Source organism: Pan paniscus, chromosome 6 (assembly GCF_029289425.2).
Source record: "Pan paniscus chromosome 6, NHGRI_mPanPan1-v2.0_pri, whole genome shotgun sequence".
In the NCBI taxonomy this organism is placed as follows: domain Eukaryota; kingdom Metazoa; phylum Chordata; class Mammalia; order Primates; family Hominidae; genus Pan; species Pan paniscus.
Genome location: NC_073255.2, coordinates 177,594,017 through 177,617,306, shown reverse-complemented (window position 1 = coordinate 177,617,306; position 23,290 = coordinate 177,594,017). Strand labels below are relative to the sequence as shown.

Below are 23,290 nucleotides of genomic sequence, written 5' to 3'. Positions count from 1 at the left end.
TAGAAATGTGAAGTATCACAGCTTATTGGAAAGCACTTTGATAATATCTGTCAAAATTTACAAGAACTGTATCTTCCAAGCCAGTACTCCATCTATTGGGAATTTAGCACATAAAAGCACCAATATTTATACAAGGATATTTGTTAAATCATCATAATAAGAAAAAAATATAGAATGTCATCAGTAGAGAAATGGTTGTATAAATCATGGTACAGCCACACCATGTAGTACAATGCAGCCTGTGAAAAGACTTGTACTTGAAGGTTTTTCTGAGAGGTATTATAATTGAGAAAAGGAAAGCTGTTGGAAACTCTGATATTACTTACTTATTCTTTATGTATACCACATTGCAATATTCTAGTAGGTCTAGAAATATCTCTCTCAACTAGAAATGCTGAATAAAATATGTTTATTTAAATGTATAGCTGAGCTCAATAGAAAAACCTATAGAGGGTGAAAACAAAGACGGAGTTGAAAAAACCGGAAAAGCATAGGAGCTGATATGTTAAGGTATCGCTGAACTATAACCCTCAACAAATCTAACCCATCATCTATTTTTGTATGGCCTGCGAACTAAGAATGGATTTTACATTTTTAAATGCTTGAAAAAAGTTAAAGGAATAATAGTATTTCATAATCTATGAAAATCACACGAAATACAAATTTTGGCCAGGTACGGTGGCTCATGCCTGTAATCTCAGCATGGGAGGCTGAGGGGAGTGGATCACCTGAGGTCAGGAGTTCTAGACCAGCCTGGCCAACATGGTGAAACCCACATCTCTACTATAAATACAAAATTGGCCGGGTGTGGTGCCGCATGCCTGTAACCCAGCTACTTGGGAGGCTGAGGCAGGAGAATCGCTTGAACCTGGGAGGTGGAGGTTGCGGTGAGCCGAGATTGCGCCATTGCACTCCAGCCGGGGCAACAAGAGCGAAACTCCATCTCAAAAAAAAAAACAAAATAAAATTTCAGTGTCCATCAGTAAAATGTTATTGGAACACAACAATGCTATTCTGTTTATATGTTGTCTGTGGCTGGTTTCATGCTTTAGCAGCGGTGTTGAGCAGTTGTACATCACAGTGTAATCTACAGAACCTCTGGTTCTTTATGGAAGAAGTTTGCTGACCTCTGCGGTCGTGGCCTCAGGTGGGCCAGTTTGTCACTCTGGAACAAGGGATGTGAATATCAATGTGTGGGAATACAACACTGGGCCTTCAGCCTGTGTCACAAAGGTAGTTGGAACCCAGATTCTCACATAAAGCTGACCCTTTGAGGGTCATTACCTTCAGTGAAAGGCTGAAATCTATTACCAGAATACATAAAGGTAACAATAAACTTGACTGTCTTTGACAGTACTCTAAATAAAGTTTCCCCTGTGACTTTTAAGCTATGGACCTATTCTCATCATTGTGTGGGATTCAAGTTTATACTGCCTGCATTGTCCAGGAACCCTCAAGCCATGAAGTGGACATAACGACTGGTCTTGGAGTGGTAATAGCACTCAGGCACGGCACAGAAGCAATGGAAACCCTCCCTCGGCCCGTCTAGGTCTCAGAATTCACAGAAATAATGCTTTACTGACTATCTCAAGATCTCAAGTTGTAAGACATGCAAGGAAACAGTCTACAATCAGTGAGTTAGCAGACTTAAAACAGCAGGGTTAGACTCCTAAGAAAGAACCAAGTAGAACTTTTAGGTAGTCTTGATTTAAACCTCATCATCTATGAAGTATTCTTGCTTGGATTGGGACCTTCTATTTTATAAGAAACACAGGGGATAGAGGAAAAAGGTAAGCACCATGAGGAAACAATTAGACAATTCAGAATGTTGACTTCCTGTAAGACAATAGGCCTAGACTCCTTGATAAGTTAATGTCTTGGACAATAAAAAGGTTGGGGATTATTCCACACTGTACAAGACCAAGTGCACATAACAACCAAATGCAGTGTGTAATCCTGAGGGGGGAAGAATTATTCTTGGGACTTGGGAAATTTTTAACATTGATTGAATACTACATATTGTTATGGAATTAACGTTCTTAAATGTGAGGATGGTAATGTAATTATATAGGAGAATGTCCTTGTTCTTAGGAATTACGTGCATAAGTATTTAGGAGTAAAGTGTTAGGATGACTGCAACTTCCCCCGCAAACCCACGCTTTTTTGAGATGGAACTTATACACAGTAGAGGGTACAAATCTGAAGTATATCGCTCAGTTTTTACATGTGTAACTACCATGTAGATTAAGATGTAGGACATTTCCTGATGCTTTAGAGGGTTCTCCTGTGCCCCTCCCAATTCACTAAAAATAACCACTATTTCATTTCTATCTCTGTCAGTTACTTTGAAACTTAACTTCAAATGGTGTGATGGAAATCAACATGCAGAGAAAGAGAAAAGCAAATATGAAAAGATAATCTTAGAATCTAAGAAAATTTCGATGTTAATTGTACCATTTGTTCAGATTTTCTGTCTGAAATTTTTTGTAATAGAGTTGGAAAAATTGAAACAACATAGAAAAAAAGAAATGTAGAAAGTTCAAAAGAAACAGTTATCTCTAGGAAAAAAGAGTGAACATACTGATACTCATTTGAGGATGTAGCAAGATAACACTTTAAGTAAAATTTCAGTATGTCAAGTTAGTTACAGCAAATTACATAGGAAATGTTTAAATGTCACATAGAAATTCAAATATTTATTTAAAAAACTCAGTGAATAAGGTAAAGCTAGATTAAACCCAGCCAAAGAATGAATTAGTGAACTCTGGAAAGTAAAGAAAGAGAGTTATAGAAAATATAAAAGAGAGGTTAAGCAGTATGAAAAATGGAATGAGCATTATATGCCTCAAAGGAGTTCCAAAAGGTAAGAATAGAAATAAATGAGTAGAGAAAAATTCAAATAAATTAAGGCTAACATTTACAAATGACATAAATCTAACGATTTGGGAAGCACAATCTCTGAGTTGGACAAACAATTTGAATCCAGTATAGACATAATAAAACCAAAGAATATTGTTTTAAAAGCACTCAGGGAAAAAATTATATAGAAAATAATTATAATTAGACTGGGAAAATTTTTTATGGCAGTTGTAGAAATCAGAAAACAATAGAATAATATACTCAAAGTACTGAGAGGTACCTGTAAATCTCTCAGCTAAGCTGAGCTATAAATTTGATTAGGTTGACTTGGGCAAATGCACCATAAAGTCCTTTCCAGAGAAGGAGTTCACTTTTCATAGGTTCTGCTTGAAGGAATTGTCCAAGAAGGTTTACTGTATAAAGGAAATTGAACACAGAAGGAATGAAAAGTAAAAATTAAACCTAAAATTTGCAGAAGAAAACACGACAGAAAATTTTTGTGACCTGGGGTTTGGCAAAGATTTCTTAAATATGACACCAGAAGCACAGTCTATAATGAACGTATTAGTTTGTTGGATTAATCAAAATGTAAAACTTCTGCTCTTCAAAAGACAGTATTAAGAGAATAAAAAGAGAAACCACAGATTGATAATCTTTGTAAGCCATGTATCTGATCAAGGACATGTAGAATATATAAAGAACTCTGAAAGCTCAATAGTAAGAAAACAAACGGCTGGGCGCGGAGGCTCATGCCTGTAATCCCAGCACTTTGGGAGGCTGAGGCAGGTGGATCATGAGGTCGGGAGTTCAAGACCAGCCTGGCCAAGATGGTGAAACCCCGTCTTTACTAAAAATGCAAAAATTAGCTGGGCGTGGTGGCAGGTGCCTGTAACCCCAGCTACTCGGGAGGCTGAGGCAGAAAATTGCTTGAACTTGGGAGGCAGAGGTTGCAGTGAGCCGAGATTGCGCCACTGCACTCCAGCCTGGGCGACAGAGTGAGACTCCATCTCAAAAAAAAAAAAAAAGAAAAAACAACCCAATTAAAAACGGACAAAGGATTTGAACAGTTTCATCAAAGATATATGGATGGTAATAAACGCATGAGAAGACGCTCAACATTAGTCATTAGGAAAATGCAAATTAAATAGGCACGCGATACCCTTACATGCCTCCTAGAATGGCTGAAATTAGAGTGGCCATACCAAGTATTAGTGGGGATGTGAAAGAACTAGAATTTCCGTACACTGCTGATAGGAGTGTTTAATTGGTACAACCACTTTGGAATAAAATTTGGCAGTTTATTTAATGAAACCTTTTCAAAATCCCAACGGGCTTTTTTTTTTCTCAGAAATAGAAAGTCCGTCCTAAAATTCATACCATATCTCAAGGAATCCCGTATAGCCAAAGCAGTCTCAAAAAAGTACAAAGTTGGGGGCATCATGCTTCCTGATCTCAAAACTTACTACAAAGTTAGAGTAATCAAAACTAAGTGGTACTGGCATGCAGACAGATGAGAGTCCTGAACTAAATCTTCACATTTATGGTCAAATGATCTTTGACAAGGGTACCAGGACCACTCCATGAAGTAAAGAGAATCTGTTCAGCAAATGATGTTGGCAACTGAATATCCACATGCAAAAGAATGAAGTGGTACCCTTCCCTTATACCATGTACAAAGAATAACCCAAAATGGATCAAAGACTTGAACATAACAGTTAAAGCCATAAAACTTTTACTACAAGAAAACATAGGAGAAAAGCATCATAACTTTGGATTTGTCAATGATTTCTTGGCCGTGATGCCAAAAGCCCAGGGAACACAAGAAAAAATGGAAAAATTGTACTATTATCAGAATTTAAAACTTCTGATCATCAAAGGATATAATCAACAGAGTGAAAAGCCAACCTGGAATGGGAAAAATATTTGCAAATCATGTATCTGATAAGGGGTTAATATCCAGAATATAAAGAACTCCTGTAATAGCATACAACCTTGTTAAAAAATGGGCAGAGGACTTGAACAGACATTTCTTTAATGAAGATATCCAGATGGCCACGAGCATATGAAAAGATGCCCAACATTGCTAATTATTAGGAACATGCAAATCAAAACCACAATGAGATACCACCTCACACCCATTAGGATGTCGGCTATCAGACAAGAAGATAACAAGAGTTGGCAAGGGTGTGGAGAAATTGGACCCCTGGTGCACTGTTGGTGGAAATGTAAAATGGAGCAACTGCTATGGAAAACAGTATAGAGGTTCCTCAAAAAACTAAAAATAGAATTACCATATAATCCAGCAATTCTCCTTCTGTGTATATACCCAAAATAATTGAAAGCAGGATCTCAAAGAGATATTTGTACACTCATGTTCATAGCAGCATTATTCACTATAGTAGCCAAAGGCAGAAGCAACCCAGATTTCTGTTGATAGAGGAGTGGATGAACAAAATATGGTATGTATATACATTGGAATATTATTCAGCCTTAAAACAGGACATTCTAACACATACTACAACATGAGTAAATCTCAAGGACATTATGTTAAGTGAAATGAGCCAGTCATAAAACGACAAATACTGTATGATTCCACTTATTGAAGTACCTAGAGTGTTCAGACTCACAGAGACACAGAGTAGAATGGTGCTTGCCAGGGGCTGGGGGAAGGGGTGCTGGGGAGTTGTTTAATGGTTATAGAGTTTTAGTTTTGCAGGATGAAAAGAGTTCTGGAGATTGGTTGCACAACATTGTGAATGTACTTAACACTACTGAATAGTACACTTAAAAATGGTTGAAGTGTTAAGCTTTATGTTAGATATATTTTACCATAATTTTGTGAAATAATAGTAAGGTAGTTATGTAAAACGTTAGGCTGGACACGGTGGCTCACACCTGTAATCTCAGTGCTTTGGGAAGTCAAGGCGAGAGAATCACTTGAGACCAGGAGTTCCATACCAGCCAGGGCAACATAGTGAGACCCCATGTCTACAAAAAAAATTTTTAATTAGCCAGGAGTGGTGGTGTACATCTGTAGTCCTAGCTACCTGAGAGGCTGAAGCAGGAGGATCACTTGTGCCCAGGAGTTAAAAGCTACATTGTGCTATGTGCACCATTGCACTCCAGCCTGGGTGAAAGAGCAAGACCCTGTCCACCCCCACAAAAAGTCAGATGTACACTTAGCGTATCACACAGCCCTTCTACTCCTCGGTATTTACCCAAGAGAAAAGGGAGCATATGTTCATAGAAAGATTTGTATACGAATGTTCTTAGTTGCTTTGTCATAGCCCCAAACTGGAAATAACCCAAATGTCCATAAACAGGTGAATGGTTGAATTGTGGTGTATCTATAAAAGGGAATACTACTCAGTAGAAAGGAATGAACTGCTAATGCACACAACATAGATGAATCTCAAAGTAATTATGCTGAGTGAAAGAAGTCAGACAAAAAATGATTACACGTTTTAAAATTCAGTTTACATAAAATTCTAGAAAATGCAAACTCTTCTATAGTGACAACAGATTCGTATTTGCCTGGGCACAGGACTATGGCAGGATGGAAGATTTACATAGGAGCACAAGGAACCTTTCAGAAAGTGATGGGTATGTTCATTATCTTGAATGTGATGATGGTTGCATGGGTATATACGTAATCTCAAAATATATCAAATTGTGTACTCTAAATCATTGCAGTTTATTGTATGTCAGTTGTACCTAGATAAATCTCTTTGTTTGTTTTTTAATAGCCTTTAAGAAAGCTGATAGTACTGTGGAAATATTATATGAAATAGACTTTGGGAGAAAGAATTATTATTAAAATTTTTTTTTCAACTTTTATTTTAGATTCAGGAGGTACATGCACAGCTTTGTTATCTGGGTATATTGCATGATGCTGAGGTGTGATGTACAAATGATCCCATCATCCAAGTACTGAGCATAGTACCCAATAGTTTTTCAACCTTTGCCCTCCCCCCTCTAGTAGCCTCCAGTTTCTGTTATTGCTGTCTTTATGTCCATGAGTACCCAAAGTTTAGCTCCTACTTAGAAATGAGAACATTTGGTATTTGGTTTTCTCTTCCTGTGTTAATTTGCTTAGGATAATGGCTTCCAGCTGCATCCAGGTTGCTGCAAAGGACATGATTTCATTCATTTTTGTGGCTGCATAGTATTCCATGGTGCATATGCCTTTGCTATTGTGAATAGTGCTGTGTTAAATATGTGGTTTTTTCGTAGAATGATTCATTTTCTTTTGGATATATATATACCGAGCAATGAGATTGCTGGGTCGAATGGTAGTTCTATTTTAAGTTCTTTGAGAAATTTCCAAACTGCTTTCCACAGTGCCTAACCAATTTACATTCCCACCAACAGTGTACAAGCCTTCCCTTTTCTCTGCAGCTTTGCCAGCATCTGTTGTTTTTTGCCAGCACTTTGGGAGGTTGAGGCGGGAGGATCACTTGAGGTCAGGAGTTCGAGACCAGCCTGGCCAACATGGTGAAACCTCATCTCTACTAAAAATACAAAAAAAAAATTAGCCAGGCATGGTGGTGCGCACCTCTAATCCCAGTTACTTGGAGCTGAGGCAGGAGAATTGCTTGACCCTGGGAGGCACAGGTTGCAATGAGCTGAGATCCCACCACTGCACTCCAGCCTGGGTGACAGAGCGAGACTCTGTCTCAAAAAAAAAAAAAATAAATGTAATTCAGACGCTGGGTGTAGTGGCTTGCGCCTATAATCCCAACACTTTGGGAGGCCAAGGCAGAAGGATTGCTTGAGCTCAGGAGTTCAAGACCAGCCTGGGCAATGTAACCAGACCCTGTCTCTACAAAAAATTAGCCAGGTGTGCTAGCATGAGTTTGTAGCCCCAGCTACTTGGGAGACTGAGGCGGGATAATCCAGGATTTTGAGGCTTCAGTAAGGTATGATTGTGCTGCTGCACTCCAGCCTGAGCAACTGAGTGAGTCCCTGTCTTAAAAAAAGACTTTCTAGATCCTGGAGTATGTGCAATAACTAAAAAGAATAAGCATATATGTTCCTTGAGATTTTTATTTTTAATTTTATTTTTTGAGACTGAGTCTTGCCCAGAATGGAGTGCAGTGGTATAATCACAGCTAACTGCAGCCTTGACTTCTCAGGCTCAGGTGATCCTCCCATCTCACCCTCCAAGTAGCTGAGACCACAGGCGTGTGCCATGCCTAATTTTTAAATTTTTTTGTAGAGGTAGGGCCTTGCTATGTTGCCCAGGCTGGTCTCAAACTCTTGGGCTCAAGCAATCCTCCCTCTGTGGCCTCCCATAGTGCTGGGGTTATAGGCATGAACCACTGCACCTGGCCCTGAGATATATTTGAATAATTGTAAAAATCTGTTAATTGGGGTTATTGGAGGGATGGGGATATTCCCTGGGACAAGAAAAAGGGACTGACCTTTTACTTTTATACTTGATATCCTTATTTCACATAATGCCAAGGTGTCTGTTTTTTATGATTGTTCAGGGTGATTATATATTTATTCATGTATTGTTTAGAGTGGTTATATCTCATTTAGCTATTTCTTTCTTGATGGATAATTAGGTAATGTTGCAGTATATATTTAAATACATATATCCTGAAACACTGTGGGAATACTTTTATTGGGGAAGATAAATACCTTGAAATAATTATTGGGTCATAGAATATACACACTGAAAACTTTGCGATAACTTAATATCAGAAAAGATTTTGATTCTCAACAAGTGTATGAAACTTCCTTTTCCCACAAGATCCTGGCCAACATGGAATGTTAACAGATTTTTAAAAGTATTACCAATCTAATAAAATTTAAAGTATATTTGACTTGAATCCTGTGTGTATTGTTTGTCTGTATGACAGTTGTTTGTATTATATGACAAAAAATTAACCAAAAAATATTAGACTCACCTGATTACCCCAAAAGATGGCTTGTGTTCTAAGCCTGTCTGTTGAGGCTTATAAGTCAAAAGAAAATTTCTTTAAAAAAATTTTGTTTGATGGTTTATTGAGATATAATTCAAAAGCCATACAATTTACCCATTTAAAGTATAAAATGATTTTTGTATATTCACAAAGTTCTGTGGCCGTGATAATTCATTTAAAAATATTTTTTCATCCCAAAAATAAACACTGTACCCGTTAGCAGTCACTTCCCATTCCTCCCATCCCTATGTAACCACCCATTTGCTCCCTATCTCTATAGATTTGCCTATTTTCTGGCATTTCATATAAATGAAATCATACAATATGTGTTTGTGACTGACTTCTTTTACTTAGCATAATGTTTTCAAAGTCCATCCACATTGTACCCTGTGTCAGTCCTTCATGCCTTCTTATGGCTCAGTAATATTCCATTGGCTGTATATACCACATTTTGTTTACACATTTATCAGCTGATGGACATCTGTGTCATTTCTACTTTTTAGCTGTTATGAGCAATGCTGCTGTGAACATTCGTGTTCAAGGTTTTGTGTGGACATCACTAAATGAAAACCATACTTACAAGTTGTATATAGTATTGTAAAGATAATTGCCTGTTTTAGGTATTTCAAAATTGGTGACTTTGGTTTAGCATTTAGAAAATATTGTTCATAAGGTTTTTTTAACTTTTTATTTAGAAAATTTAAAACACTTGGCCGGTGCTGGCGTGTTGGCTCATGCCTGTAATCCTAGCACTTTGGGAGGCCAAGGCGGGCGGATCACCTGAGGTCAGGAGTTCGAGACCAGCCTGGCCAACATGATGAAATCCTGTTTCTATTAAAAATATAAAAATTAGCCAGGCATTGTGGCGCACACCTGTAATCCCAGCTACTCGGGAGGCTGAGGCGGGAGAATTGCTTGAACCTGGGAGGCAGAGGTTGCAGTGAGCCAATGTCGTGCCACTGCACTCCAGGCTGGGCAACAGAGCAAGACTCCATCTCAAAAAAAAAAAAAAATTAAAATACTTGTATGGAAAAATATAAAGGACAATATATTAAACAGCTGTTTAGTCACCTACAATGAACAAATACTAATTTTTTGTTATATTTGCTTCATATTATACATAGAAGTACAAATTTAGGTTCCACTACCAGTCCCATTCCTCTGCTGGACACCCATCATCCCATCTTGTCCCCAAAAAGACAGTCACTATGATAAATGTGAGGTACCTTCAATCATATTTTTGTATTTTATTATATATATATGTAGCCATAAGCCAATGTTTTTGTTTTTTTTTTAATTTGTAAGGTGATATGATACTATATGTATGTAATGGTCAGCATCTTGTCCTTTTTATTCAAAATTATGATTTCAAGGTGTATGTATTTATATGTTAACACATACAGATCTATTTCATTCAATGCTATTATCAAGTATTCTAGCTTCTTAATATACCACAGTTTATCTTTTTCTCCATTGATGAGCATTTAGGTTATATTTGGATTTTTTTCTTATGACAAACAGTGCTGTAATAAGAACATTCTTGTGCTTGTCTCCTTGTACACATATAACAAGGTGTCACAAACCTGAAAGTGGAATTCCTGGGACAGGGAGTATCATTTGAAGAGACTGTCCTTTCCCCAGTGTATGTTCTTGGCACCTTTGTCAAAAATGAGTTCACTGTAGATGTATGGAATTATTTCATTGTTCTCTATTCTGTTCCATTGGTCTATATGTCTGTTTTTATGCCAGTACCATGCTGTTTTGGTTACTATAGCTTTGTAGTATAATTTGAAGTGAGGTAATGTGATTCTTCCAGTTTTGTTCTTTTTGCTTTGGCTATTCTGGGCCTTTGGTAGTTCCATATAAATTTTAGGATTATTTTTCTATTTCTGTGAAGAATGTCTTTGGTGTTTTCATAGGGATTACATTGAATCTGTAGATTACTTTGGGTAGTATGGACACTTTAGCAATATTGATTCTTCCAGTCCATGAATGTGGCTGGTCTTTCCATTTTTTCATGTGTTCTCTCCAATTTCTTGCATCAGTGTTTTATAGTTTTCATTGTAGAAATCTTTCACTTCTTTGTTTTTAAGTTTATTCCTAGGTATTTTATTTGTAGCTATTGTAAATGGAGTTACTTTCTTGATTTTTGTTTCGGATTGTTTGCTGTTGGCATGTAGAAATGCTGCTGACTTTTGTATGTTAATTTTGTATCCTGCAACTTTACTGAATTTGTCAGTTACAATTGTTTTTTTGGTGGAGTCTTTAGGTTTTTCCAAATATAAGATCATATTATCCACAAACAAGGATAATTTGACTTATTCTTTCCAATTTGGATACCCTTTTTTTTTTCTCTTATCCAATTGCTCTAGCTAGGACTTCCAATAGTGTGTCGAATAACAGTGGTGAAAGTGGGCATCCTTGTCTTGTTCCAGGTGTTAGAGGAATACTTTCAGGTTTTTTTCATTAATTATGATTCTAGCTGTGGGTCTGTTGTCTGATGAAAAGTCTGAAACGGTACCTAAAACTACTAAATTAATTTTAACAATTTGAGTTGTTTTTAGTTCTGTGAGAAGAGCATATCTATTTTGGTTTACTCAGTGAGTAGAGTAGTGTCTAATACTGAGTAAATGTACTGTAAGTATTTTTGAAAGAATGATTCTTTGGGTTTACATACCCTGGGGTTTGTAAACAAATATCTGTTGATTGGCATTAATCCTGATGGTATCCAAGGTACAGGAATGGCAAAGGGAAAAGATAGGGCAATACTGACTGATGCTTCAAAATCATGCCCTAGTTATGCTATAATCAAGCAAGAAATGTTTATGGAATGGAAAGATTAAGGAAAAGGTATGTTCTTATTTTAGCAATAAAACGAATACCAGAAGCTTTAACATTCACCAGTACAAATAAATAGTTTCAATGGAATAGGTCGAAAGTAAAGGGACATCACTAGAGTAAATGCTAGACCTTCCCTCTCCTTTTATTTTTAGCAACAGCAAAGCAGAAACTAAGATCTACAAGTGATCAAAGAGGGTGATCCATTCAATTTCTGTGTAGACAGGAATAATAATAATACCTTTTACATATTGGTACAGTTTGTAAAAACACTTTCACTTACTCATTTAATCTTCATAGCAACTTGATGAGGTAGAATACTATAGGAAGCAGTATTAGCTCAGGTTGGTACGTAAATTACTGTGTTTAAATTTCAATAAAACAGCTATGGAATCCAAGACATTCTTGGCGCCTAATAAACTGTATTCTTTGCCAACAGTGAAAGTGCTTCTCTGTTGCTTGGTAAGTTTTTTCCCCTTAGAATACTAATAAAGTAATTGATAAACTTTCATTTTTATTTTGATTTGATTGGGACAGCAATTTAGCAGTAAAAAATGTCACCTTTATAAATCCTGTGGTTTCTGGTTCTTGGCCAGTTAAATTCAACCTGACCAGGAGGCACGCTTAATTCTAAAATTGCTTTTACCTTCTGAAGTTTTTGTGGTATAGACATCCTCCTTTTTCTACTTTAATGAAAGCATGTTATAAGCAGATCATAACAATTTTTTTCTTTAAAACAATATTGTAATTAGGCCAGCTGCAGTGGCTCACACCTGTAATCCCAGCACTTTGGGAGGCCGAGGCAGGCGGGTCACTTGAGGTAAGGAGTTCGAGACCAGCCTGAGGAACATACTAAAACCCCGTCTTTACTAACAATACAAAAAAATTAGCCGGGCTTGCTGGCACATGCCTGTAATCCCAGCTGCTCTGGAAGCTGAGGCATGAGAATCCCTTGAACCTGTGAAGTGGAGTTTGCAGTGATTCTAGGTCGCACCATTGCACAATCCTGGGTGGCAGAGCAAGACCCTGTCTCAAAAAAAAAAAAAAAAAAAAAAAAAGCCAGGCACAGTGGCTCACACCTGTAATCCTAGCACTTTGGGAGGCTGAGGCAGGCGAATCATGAGGTCAGGAGATCGAGACCATCCTGGCTAACAAGGAGAAACCCCGTCTCTACTAAAAATACAAAAAAAAAAAAAAAAATTAGCCAGGTGTGGTGGCAGACACCTGTAGTCCCAGCTACTCAGGAGGCTGAGGCAGGAGAATGGCGTGAGCCCGGGAGGTGGAGCTTGCAGTGAGCTGAGATCACGCCACTGCACTGCAGCCTGGGCGACAGAGCGAGACTCTGTCTCAAAAAAAAAAAAAAAATGTAATTGATGTAATAGTCCCAGAAAAGAACTTGGCATTAAGTTAAATTATAAAATCAGAAAGCTATGTAATTTAAATTTGTATTCAAAATCTGTATATTGGCATATATATTCTGTGCCAGTTTATTTAAGATGTTACTGTATCATGAAGTTTACTTAAGGCATATAATCGTCTGCACTGTAAAACAAACTACCAAATTAATGTACTATCTCAAAGAATTAAACATATAACGATTTTGATGACCACCTAAATTTTAGAACAACTGTTTTTTTAAAAAACTTTTTACTATGGAAACTTTTATATATATAATATATAAATTATATATGGTATATATAATACATAAATTATATATGGTATATATAATACATAAATTATATATGGTATATATAATACATAAATTATATGTGGTATATATAATACATAAATTATATGTGGTATATATAATACATAAATTATATGTGGTATATATAATACATAAATTATATGTGGTATATATAATACATAAATTATATGTGGTATATATAATACATAAATTATATGTGGTATATATAATACATAAATTATATGTGGTATATATAATACATAAATTATATGTGGTATATATAATACATAAATTATATGTGGTATATATAATACATAAATTATATGTGGTATATATAATACATAAATTATATGTGGTATATATAATACATAAATTATATGTGGTATATATAATACATATATGTGGTATATATAATACATATATTATATGTGGTATATATAATACATATATTATATGTGGTATATATAATACATATATTATATGTGGTATATATAATACATATATTATATGTGGTATATATAATACATATATTATATGTGGTATATATAATACATATATGTGGTATATATAATACATATATGTGGTATATATAATACATATATGTGGTATATATAATACATATATGTGGTATATATAATACATATATTATATGTGGTATATATAATACATATATGTGGTATATATAATACATATATTATATGTGGTATATATAATACATATATGTGGTATATATAATACATAAATTATATATGGTATATATAATATAGAAATTATATATTATATATAAAGTATATATATTATATATAAAGTATATATGTTATATATTATAAATTATATGTTATATGTTATATATAAATTATATGTTATATATAAATTATATACATTATATATAAAGTATAAATTATATGAATTTTATATATATATTTTTTTTGAGATGGAGTCTCACTCTGTCACCCAGGCTGGAGTGCAGTGGCACAGTCTTGGCTCACTACAACCTCCGCCTCCTAAGTTCAAGTGATTCTCCTGCCTCAGCCTCCCTAGTAGCCAGGATGACAGGAGCCTGCCACCATGCCTGGCTAATCTTTGTGTTTTTAATAGAGATGGGGTTTCACCATGTTGGCCAGGCTGGTCTTGAACTCCAGACCTCAGGTGATCTGCCTGCCTCGGCCTCCCAAAATGCTGGGATTACAGGCATGAGCCACCATGTCCGGCCAACTATGGAAAATTTTAAACATACATAAAAGTAGAGTAGTATATGAATCATCGTGAGCTCATTAACAAAAGATAATTTCAGTTCACTTTAAAAATTGACATGTGAAAGTTTGGACTCATACATTTTGTTTTGGTCTAAAGTTTCCTTGGCAAATATTCACATGGTTCCATTGACTCTGGCTCCTTTTTAAGATAGGATGCTTTTTTATTTTTTTAAGAGAAAAATTATTGCTCTGACAAGCTAATCGAAGATATTTAATTTTGGAATTTGGAGGAAAGGCATAAACCTAGTTTATTACAAAAATACCTCTTTTTAGTTTTCCTAGCCTTAAAGTAGGAGACAACCTCCCTCCCTTTACACAGGTTATACTTTCATATGGTATTTGCATAAAGAAATCTTGTTTTCACCCTGGCCTAAATATACATCCAATTTTCTCTGCACCTTTTAGGTAACTCTTTTTTAAGGAGGGTGTGTGTGTGTGTGTGTGTGTGTGTATGCGTCCGCATGCATGTGCATGTGTGTACACACGTGTGTGGATTTTCATGGTTTTTAAAATATAGACATAAGTACGAATACATTTATTTCCCCACTCTTCATACATAAGATACATAATACTGTATATATCATTCTGTATTTTGTTTTTAACGTTTATGTAGGCCATTCTGGAAATTTTGTTTCCATACATAATTTTTTATATATATACAACTACAGTTCCATTGTATAGATGTACTATAGTGTATTTAACCAGTGATGTGTGTATGGGCATTCGGGTTCTTTCTAGACTTTTGATATACAATCAGTACTGTAGTGAATAATGTTGCACATACATTATTCTTATGTATTGCAGGCATATCTGTGAGATAGATTCCCAGAAGTATGCTTGACTAGGTCAAAGAGAAATTTGCATTTGTGACTTTGATAGATACAAATTTCGCTTCATGGATCTTGCTTAATTATGAGATGTCTGTTTATCTATAGCTTCATACCAGTAGAATATGTTATCAATTTTTTTTGGATTTTTGCCAATCTGATAAATGAAAAATAACTTCACTAGTTTGGGTTTGCTTTCCTCTGAGTGAGACTGAACATGTTTTCTTCATATGTGTGAAGGCCATTTCTACTTCTGTTTCTGGGACCTGTCTCATATATTTTTCCCTTTTTCTCTTGGGTTATTGGTCTTCATCTCAATTTTTCAGGAGCTCTTTGTGTATCAGGAAGCTAACACATCTGCTAAATGAGTTGCAAATATATTTTTCACCATTTGTACTGTCTTTTTACTTCACTTTTAATGTGTTTGTTTTGCCATCCAAAAGTTTTTTTTAGCTTTATGTAGGTGAATATAATATTTTTTTCCTTTATGACTTGTAGATTTTGCATCAGAGTTATAAAAGCCTTTTTCATTTGAAGATTTGAAGTTGCCATGCTTTCTTCTAGTTCTTTTATGGTTCGTTTCACTCTCCTTCCCTTTCTTCCTTCCAGCATTTAAATATTTGATCCATTTGTAGTTTATTCTGGTACACAATATGAAGTATGGATGAACCTTTTTTTCTAGATTAGTTCCAGTTATCCCAGCATCAGTTATTTAAAAGTTCATCTTTACCCCATTTCAGATGTTGCCTTTATCTTATTGGCACTTTCTTTATGTGTTAGGGTCTATTTTGGTCTTTCTGTTTTGTTCCATTGATTTCTTCATCTGTTGCACAGGTACTATCATGAAAGAACAAATAGTATAAAAATTCAGCCTACAAAAGTGGAATTAAGAAGGACTGATAGATGGCTTGCCTTGGTAATAGAGCAGAAAACCAAATTTTTGCCTGTTGATGAAATATATATGCAACTTAGGATCAGCATATGTAGAGAAGCATGAGGGAGCATAGCCATATTTGAAGTGCATTACTGGAGTGCCTAAGGGAAATTACCAAAGAGGCTGAAGGATAGATAGCTCCAAGTCATTGGTGGCCTTTTATGACACATTATGGAATTGGAATTTTATCTTACAAATAATGGGAAAATTTTAAGCAAACTAGTGAAATTTAAGATTATATTTTAGAATGGGTTAAATGCTGAGTTCAGTGAACTCAGCGTGGGCTTCAGATTCCACAAACCCTATGAAATTTTGTTTCAGAGAGCACATTTGAGGCTTTCATTAGATTCTCAGAAGTCTTTCTCTCTCTCCACCCCCACCCTCACACACACACACACACACACACACACACACACACACACACACACAGGTGTGCATGCACATGCATGCCCAAAAGTTAAGAATACCTTCTTAAAAGTAAAAAATTAAAAACAAAGATAAAAAAGAAAAAAAGAATGCCTTCTTTAGAAAGATTTCTATGGTAACATAGGATAGGATACATTGGATGTGGTTTAAAACTAAAGATCGGTCACCAGTCAGGAAATTTTGGCATTAGTATAGGCAGAAGATGAATGGCACAGGGAAAAGTGAGCTTTCACTTAAGTTTATTATTTCTGAAAGGTTACAACCAGTTCTCATTGTTCGTAGTAGTTATGGTCTATAAATTCACTACAAACAATTAGTGAACACTGAACCTTGCTCCTAGGGGAAGTACAAGGATTATTATTATTTAAATAAGCCAAAAAAACCCTCTATATATTGGCCTCTAGGTTGTTTCTTCCATTACAACAGGTTGAGACCTATTGGCTTAAAAGTGTGCTTGCACCAAACTAAATTTTTTGTACATCTAATTGTTTTAAACATAATCCTGATAAGCAGATTTTTAGCCACTGAGAGCCTGCCTACTTTGCAGTCCCCACAAAACTGCTTTGTACTCAACATCTATTAGGTATAAATAAGATCAAATCCCAAGGCTATAAAGATTCCAAGCTGCTGTTGCCCTTTGGAGCTCTTTGATACATAGACTCCTTGCTGGGTTGTCTAACATTGTCAGCTAGACATATAAGCTCCCTCTCCTACTCCCCTCTCCCCTGAGAGTCCCCTAGCCCTCCTCTTCTGGGTGATAGCCACTCCACCTCAGCTTCTGGCCAGTCCTGTTTGGGTAGTGGCCACTCTGCCTTAGCCTCTGGACAGTATGCTTTAAGGACATCCTCTGCCTGCAGCTCTGTCAGTGTCACCCAATAAAGCTATGCATGCTACTGCCACCTCGTGGTCATATCTTTTTCCTTGATCAGACCCCAGATCCCTCACATTTAAAATACAGTTAGGTTCCTACCAGCCTCTAGTCACATTTTCATCAATCAGTCGATACGTAACCTTGTTTTGTGTGTGTTTCTGTTTAAAGACATATTGTTGATTCATTAACATTGAACTCAACGGCTGACATTACTACAACTCATGCCTGAAGGAAGCTGGCCTAACACATGTACTTACTCTGCCAGGGACATTATAGCCTTCTTATGCTTACCAGCCCTAAACAGCACGTGAGCACTATGCTTAGGGATTATTTTAAACAGTAGAATCATCAACAAAAAGCACAAAAGTGAGAAAAAAGTGGCACCAAATAGGCTCTGCCCAGGATACTTGTTTATAGTATGAAAATTGAAACAAGAAGGCAAGAGAAAGCTTCACTGTTCAACCTCAGTTGGAGAGGTGCATGCGTTAGGCGACTCAAATATCTCATTGCTCTGCGCATGTCTATGAAAGCACTGAGAGTATTGACTTTAGAGTTACAAATAAATTTTAGCAAGTAGAGAGATTTCAAGTATGGACTCCACAAGTAATGAGGATCAACTGTACCATCCAGTCTCTTTAATACTTCCAGTGATGAGCCCAGTCTCTCATGACAAACTTTTACCTTGCTGGGTAGGTAAAAGTTCAGGGTTTTTCTTTGTTTGTTTGTGGCAGTATCTCGCTCTGTCACCCAGGCTGGAATGCAGTGGTACGATTTTGGCTTGCCGCAACCTCTGCCTTCTGGGTTCAAGTGATTATCGTGCCTCAGCCACCTGAGTAGCTGGGATTATAGGCGCCCGCCGCTCTGCCCGGCTACTTTTTGTGTTTTTTAGTAGAGATGGGGTTTCACCATGTTGGCTAAGCTGGTCTCGAACTCCTGACCTCAAATGATCCACCCACCTTGGCCTCCCAAAGTGTTGGGATTACAGGTGTTAGCCACTGCACCCAACCTGGATAGTTTTAATGGTTATATTGCACTACCCTCTGCGTCCTGTTATTTCTGGTCATAGATCCTAATTAGGCTTTCTGGACTCTTCCCCCTTCAATATATTATTTGAATTCAGCTGTCTTATATTTACCTTTACCCCCTTTTTTTCCCCTCTAGCATAAATATTCCCAATTTCTTTGGAAACTTTTGGTTTGCTAAGCACCTCAATTTAAATGAATGGAACTTATTGTTACAAACTAACATTTCCCCTTCTTCTTACACCTCCCAATAAAAACTGTGTCCTCTGTATTCACACTGCCTCACTGTAGTCTACACTTTCAGTTCCAAGTAACTCAGATTTGCCTGTGGGGGATGAGGCAAGGAAAAGGCTAGAGATAGGGATAACTTTAAATATACAGAGAGATTACTTTTTTTTCCCCTTTCCCTTTCCCTCCTCCTCTGTCTCTCTCTTCCCATGTCATCTTTGCTGCTTCATATGTTAGCTTCATTCTATAACAGATTTTCTCAGTGTGGTGGAGAATATGGCCATTGAGGGCTCTAGATTTGTATCTTCTGCAAATCTACAGAACTACAGTAGAAACAAGGACTTTTCTCTGTCAGTGTCCATGTGTCAATTTAGGGAAGAACTCAGGTACTGTTTGGGTCATATATATAGCCCTGGACCAGTTGCTCTTGCCAGGGGTATGGGAAACTGATTAGCCAGCTTCTGTCATCTGTAGTGACATAAAAGTAGTGACCCTTGATAGCTTTTCTAGTACCATGTGGATTTCTAGAGAAGGGAATATTCCCAGAGGAAACAGGGGCACCAAACAACAAATATCAAGTATACATGTTAAGACAGGTTTTTTTCTTCCTGCTATGTTTAGGGCCAGTAAGAGGTCTCTTAAGGACAGTCAGTGTGATTGAAGGGTTATACAGTTTTCAGCTTTGAACAGTATTGGATCAAAATTGATTTTGCTTTTAATATTGACATCTATTATTGCTCAGTGATGGATATACTGCGTTGGTGGGTTGTAGCAGATACTGTTACTTCTTCTTTTTATATGTTTAAAGTATTTCATAATTTTAATAAAATAGAAAATTAACTTTGCTTTAAGTTGGTGAATAATAACAAATATTTGGGTTATAATTTCCCTTTAGTATTAAGTTAGCTGTAGAAATGGTGTTGTATCTGACCTAGTAACCCATTTGACTTTTTAAAGATGAATTACTAAATTTTTTTAATGATATGAAAAAATGTAATTTGCTCCCTTTACCTCTTATCAATATATTTATGATACCATAGGTACCTGCAAGGTGTGGAGTTACAGTCCGAGACAGTCTAAAGAAAGCACTGATGATGAGAGGTCTAATCCCAGAGTGCTGTGCTGTTTACAGAATTCAGGATGGGTATGGTTTGTATGTGACGTGAAATTTTGTTTAAAAAGAAAATCACACATTAAACTTTGAAGTTTTCTTAGGATCTTTACCAAAACCTAGGGAATTGAAAGTGTACTTTAGGAAAAAGTATTAAATTAATACTAAGTTAGCCTGAAGAAATACTGTAGGCCATATGAGGAGTTAAATAATTGTATATGACTGTAGTGTTTGTTACTTTGATCAAATGATTTTATTTGGAATTTGAGATTCTTACAATTTTTGAACCATTCAGAGTGTGATTTATTTGGATAATAGACTCTTACCCCCCTCCCATTTTTAATACAAACTCATAGTTTCACAAAAGGTATATCAAAATTAACATTTTATATTGACCTACTTTTCTTTCAGAAAGTGTCTGACATTGTTCCAAGACCCTCACATTTTGAATCCTCTTTAAAAAAAAAAAAAAAAAAAATTATTTTGGGGGCATGTTGTCCCTGTCCCTTGAGTACTCTTTTTCCTTGAATGGATAGATAAGTCCGTACCTGTGATTTTTTTTTTTTTTTTTTTTTTTTTTGGACCCCAGGAACAATCCATTTTCTGCTGTTGTAGGTCTTTTCTGGAGCTGACTTGAAGAAAAGAGTACATCTCTTTACCCTGCTGTTTGTCCAAGAGTGATACATTTATTTGGGGTAAACTTAAAATTAATTTATTGCCATTTAAATTTCTAACGATGGAATATTAGGGAGCCAAACCTCCCTCACTGTTACTAGCCCCTCGATAACCAATTTTCATATCTTCAGCATGAGGTATATGAATATTTTTAGGTGTAATAACCAAGAAAGGCTTGTGTCTACATTTTTCAGAGAGAAGAAACCAATTGGCTGGGACACTGATATTTCCTGGCTTACTGGAGAAGAATTGCATGTGGAAGTGTTGGAGAATGTTCCACTTACAACACACAACTTTGTATGTATCTTTACATTTCTTTTTGAAATGTCAAAAATGTTTAGATTTTAATGAATGAATTTTTATTTAGGGAATGTGAAATATGGATGAGTAATTTTGGAACTGACATTTTACCTGAGTTGAAATCAGTTGTTTTCTTTAAAAACTTGTATTTAAACAAGAGTTTAATTTTAATCTTTATACTTTCTTTTTAATTTAAAAAAGTAATATGTATGCATTGTTAAAAGATAATTTTGAATAGTGCAGAAGTATGTCAAGTAAAAAAAGTGAAAATACCCTCCTAGAGGCCAACATTTGTTTAGATTAACAGATTATTGTTCTGTCTTCCAAACTTTTTTCTGTGTACACAAACGGGTGCTTGTACCTGTAAGCCTAAAGTTTTTTCCTTTCTTTTTTTCTCCCTTTCCTTCATTACTTTCTTTTCTTTTCCCTTTCTTAAATCAAAGTAGAGCCATGCTATGTGATATTCTTAGCCTTATTTTTTTTTAATTCAACAGGATGTCACGGACATCTTTTCATGTCAGTATACCTGGCTTTATTTTAGTATGACTATGTAATAATTCGTAAGAATAGGAATTCATTATATTTAACCATTTCTCTATTGATAGACATTTAAGTTTTTGTATTATAAAAAATCTGTTACATACAGGGCTAAACAAGGTCTTTCTGCATATATCTTGACACACTTGTACACACCCTTGTGTTTCTGAAGGATAGGTTAATGGAAACAGAATGGCTGGGTATTAAACTCTCCATGAGGCTTTTTTCTTTGTCTGGTTTTTGCATTTGCTAGAACCTAGCATAAGCCTAAGTGTCACCAGCATAAGGCCCGGAATGTGGGACCTTTCCACCTTAGAGATGAGGATCTACATAGAACTTGAGAACTTATCCCCTAAAATGGCAGGCAGAAGCCAAAAGTTGTCTCTGAATCAGGAATACATTTCTTACTTTTCTCTATGTATGGAATTTTGGCCAGAGTTTTTTCTAGGTGGATAGTTACTGCTACCCTTTAGGCGTCAAGTGTTTTCCCATGTGTCTTGGTGATTAATCCAGCTGGGCTCTTAAAGCAGATGATTGATTAGATTATTTCCTTTGGGGTTTATGCTTTCAAGCCTCCATTAGTAGTGAATAATGAAATCATGTTTGTGTTTCTGTAAGGCATTTTTTGGGAGAAGTGTAAGATACACCTAATGTCAATCAAATTTGACTGTGCAGCAAATAATTTTTTAACATGTTGAATTTTAAGTGGATAAATCTTAACATTTTTATTTAAGTTCTTAAGAATACAAATACAGTTGAGCATACATTTCATAGTGATTACTACTCTGTTTCTTAATAATTCTTCTTAGCTAGAAATTGGATATGAGGAGATAAAAGAAAGACCTAAGTTGCTAAGTGTGAGAAAATAGTATTAAAATGATGCCTCAGGAAGGTCCTTGCCACAGAAGGATTGTGAAAGCAAACTGCAGATTGATTCCAGAGTATGGAAATTGTCACCACTCAGTTGGATACCTGCCAGTAAATTTTTATTGAGAACTTTCCATTTGCCAATACCATATCTTACCTAGGGATATGACAAATGAATAAGACAGTGTCACTGCCATAGAGTAGAGAGAAGATTTAATAAATTTTCATAAACATTCATAATTACTATATATGTATAAAGTTCTATAGATGCACAGAGATTCCTAACCTGGCTTTTGAGGAGTTAGGAAGGTTTCTCAGAGACAGAAATATCTAAGCTTAGGCCTGATGGATGAGGAAGTAAGTATCAAGTAAAGAGTACCCTAAACAGAGGGAAGAGCAAGAAAGCATGTTACCTTTCAAAGTTTTGAAAGAAGTTCAGAATGGATGATACAAGGTTGAAGAGTAGGTTGTTAACAGTATTGTGGGTAGAATAAGCAGAGTCCAGCTCATGAAAATCCTTGTTAGCCATATTAAAGATTTGGATTTTTCTGTAAAATAATTAGAAATGTAATAGTTGTAAGCTTGGGGAGAAATGTGATTAGATTTGTGTGTTAGAATGATTGCTCTGAGTGCCATATAGAGGCAAGATCAAAAACCTATGTTCTGCTTAGAAAGGAAAAGTGTTCTTGGCTGTCTTGGGTTTTGCTTGGCTATTCAAGGAGGGCTGCTTATGCCTCATGGTTTCATATTATAAAAGCAATCCCTTCAGTATTTCTCTATATCCCAAGAGTCCTTGGGAACTGGGAAGTGGGAAAACAAGATTTGAAACTTTTATATCCAAACCTTCTCCTTTTTCTGCAGACACTCAGTGTCTTCCTTCACACAGCCCCACACCTTACAAATTAATGCATGCAAATTACCT

At 36.0% G+C, this 23,290-nt stretch overlaps 1 protein-coding gene across 3 annotated transcripts in view; it reads left to right on the top strand.

Annotated features, from left to right (window-relative positions):
* The window catches only part of BRAF (B-Raf proto-oncogene, serine/threonine kinase), a 203,600-nt gene that overhangs the window by 95,488 nt on the left and 84,822 nt on the right, over positions 1-23,290 (top strand). For all 3 annotated transcript variants that reach the window (XM_008965952.4, XM_034965106.4, XM_034965107.3), the window contains exons 4-5: positions 19,919-20,022; positions 20,859-20,961. In XM_008965952.4, coding sequence (XP_008964200.1) covers positions 19,919-20,022; positions 20,859-20,961 — 207 coding nt within the window. The remainder of the gene's footprint in view (positions 1-19,918; positions 20,023-20,858; positions 20,962-23,290) is intronic.